This window comes from Salvelinus namaycush, chromosome 6 (genome assembly GCF_016432855.1).
Source record: "Salvelinus namaycush isolate Seneca chromosome 6, SaNama_1.0, whole genome shotgun sequence".
Lineage (NCBI taxonomy): Eukaryota > Metazoa > Chordata > Actinopteri > Salmoniformes > Salmonidae > Salvelinus > Salvelinus namaycush.
Window position 1 is genome coordinate 10,295,529 of NC_052312.1, and position 2,384 is coordinate 10,297,912.

A 2,384-nucleotide genomic window follows, 5' to 3' on the forward strand; every position below is an offset into this window, starting at 1 on the left:
AGCATGATTAGCCTGGAAATTGTGTTACTTTGGTTGTATAGGACTCAGGAGTACCAGATATCTAATGTGACATTGAGTTAAAGCCTTGCGATACACTTCAGAACATCTTGTTCTGGGAACCACTATGCACACACTGAACGTCAATGGCAAATATGCAGGCCAGTAACATAAATATGTTGGGTAATGAGAGCACAAGAGTTGCCTGTGAGGGAATATGAAGGCGTAGGTCAGAATGATGCTCTCTCAATTGAGTTACAGCATGACAATGTGTATGACCACTGTAAGTACAGTACGCACGTTGCATTGTTCATATGGTTGAATACAAAAAAGGCTTCTTTCATACTAATATTTCATGGTAGATTTCATATGTCCATATTGAGATTGTCATGGTCATCTCAGGGCATATTTAGTCATGGCTTGTCCCTCCCATTATCACATATATCTAGAAGGATTTTTTCCACGACTTGCAAAGGATTTTCTGAAAGGCGCGTCGGAAATCCTGGTTGAAAATAGTGTAGATGGCGGGGTTGAGTGAGCTGTTGCAGTAACCAATCCAGAAGAAGAATTTAAAGAGGGGATCGGGAATCTTACAGGGGTCCCCGCACACTCCATGCAGGCAGTAGCTGAAGAAGAATGGGAACCAGCACACCACAAATACCCCCATGACTACCGCCAGCACAAAGGTGAACCTCTTCTCCCTGGCCTGGGAGACCTTTTTCATGGACACAGAGCTCCTCCTCCTCTTCCTCCTGGAGGCGAACAGGTCCATGGATTTGTTGCTGGCTCTAGAGATCCGGCTGGAGTGTTTGGAGATGGCACTGTTCTTCCGGCTGGCCCGCTTGACCCTCTTATGGTTCAGGTCCTGAGGTTTGGTGTGACCTTTGCCCTCTGAGGAGGAGCTCTCCTCCAGGTCCCCCTCATCATGAACCTCTGTGGTCATCATGCTGGGCGTGGGTGGGCACTGGCAGTGCCCGGTCTCTCTGTCCCCGTTGATTTTGCACAAGGCGGCTTTGCTTAGCCCATTCTCAGTCATTGTAGGTTCACCTGGACCATGTTTTTTCTCCGACATGCCCCTGGTCCTCGTCTTGGCCACTTGGTATATTCTAATATACACTAATATCATGATTAGGCAAGGCGCAAAGAATGACGCAATGCTAGAGGAGAGGATGTACCAAGTGTCATTGTTCAGCTCACACCCTGGGTACTGAGAGTTATCATTGTTCTTGTCTATTGATATTAACGGAGGAGAAGATATCATGGCAGATATAAGCCATACAATGACGATAATACACTTCACTCGTTTAGGAGTCCGTTTGAGATTATATTCAACAGCTTGCGTAACGGACCAGTAGCGGTCCAAACTGATTGCGCACAGATGGACGATGGACGAAGTGCAAAATAAGACATCTAAAGCGAGGTAAATTCCACACCAAACTCTGCCGAAATACCAGTAGCCCATAAGTTCGTTTGCCAGAGAAAATGGCATCACCAAAGTGGCAACCAGAATGTCTGCGGTGGCTAACGAAACCAAAAACAGATTCTGGGGAGCTTTCATTGCCCGGCTTGTTAACACCGCAATTACAACCAGAACGTTCCCGACCACTGTAAACAAAATAAGAAAACTTACAAGTGCTGCAAGACTCGCTATTGTAGCCGAAGAATATGGACTTTCTGATGAGGAATTTAAGTTGACAACAGGGAACGTGTCAACTCCGCTTGAATTAAACGAATCCATTCCGTCCATGTATTTATTTTTTATTCCAGAATGGTTGATTCAGGGAAAGACATTCACTTTATGCATGTAGAGTCCATGATAACTAGTCGGTATTTTCATTGCCAAAATGAAAATGAGCACAATGTTGACGGCATGTCTCGTGGATTAGACGGCAAATAATTACCTAATATATATCTGGTTAATTAACTAAACGATCATGCCACCTTGCCTTGTACATGCATACTGTTATAGCATGACAGGCAATCCTTCTCTATCGGCTGCTGCTGGCTCTCTCTCAGCGCTCGTGCTGAGCTCTACATAAGAAAGCTGTCTTAGTCAGCGCTCATGTGTTGCTCACATACAACTAACTGATTTCTGCCCCGCCCCCGACAGAGTGCATTATTTTCTGGAATCATTGCCCTCTTAACTGTCACCTCATTGAATTACAGTATGCGATGCTTTTATTTATTTTATTTGTTATATCAGTTCAATAGGCTATTTTGTGAATGACGACTATAGTGAAATACGTTGTCTGTCATTAGGCTTTGATCATATGATGTATTGATGACACATGTTGCATGTCAATCACGCCGATACACTGGATAACAAAAAAAGTATGTAATTATTAAATTAGGGAGAAAAGTACATTTGCGAACACACGCATATTTCA

At 44.0% G+C, this 2,384-nt stretch overlaps 1 protein-coding gene across 1 annotated transcript; it reads right to left on the reverse strand.

Moving 5' to 3' along the window:
* Positions 1–442: 442 nt before the first annotated feature.
* adra2c (adrenoceptor alpha 2C) lies at positions 443–1,735 on the reverse strand. The gene has a single exon (XM_038995463.1). The coding sequence runs from the start codon at positions 1,733–1,735 to the stop codon at positions 443–445; it is 1,293 nt and encodes a 430-aa protein (XP_038851391.1).
* Positions 1,736–2,384: the final 649 nt, after the last annotated feature.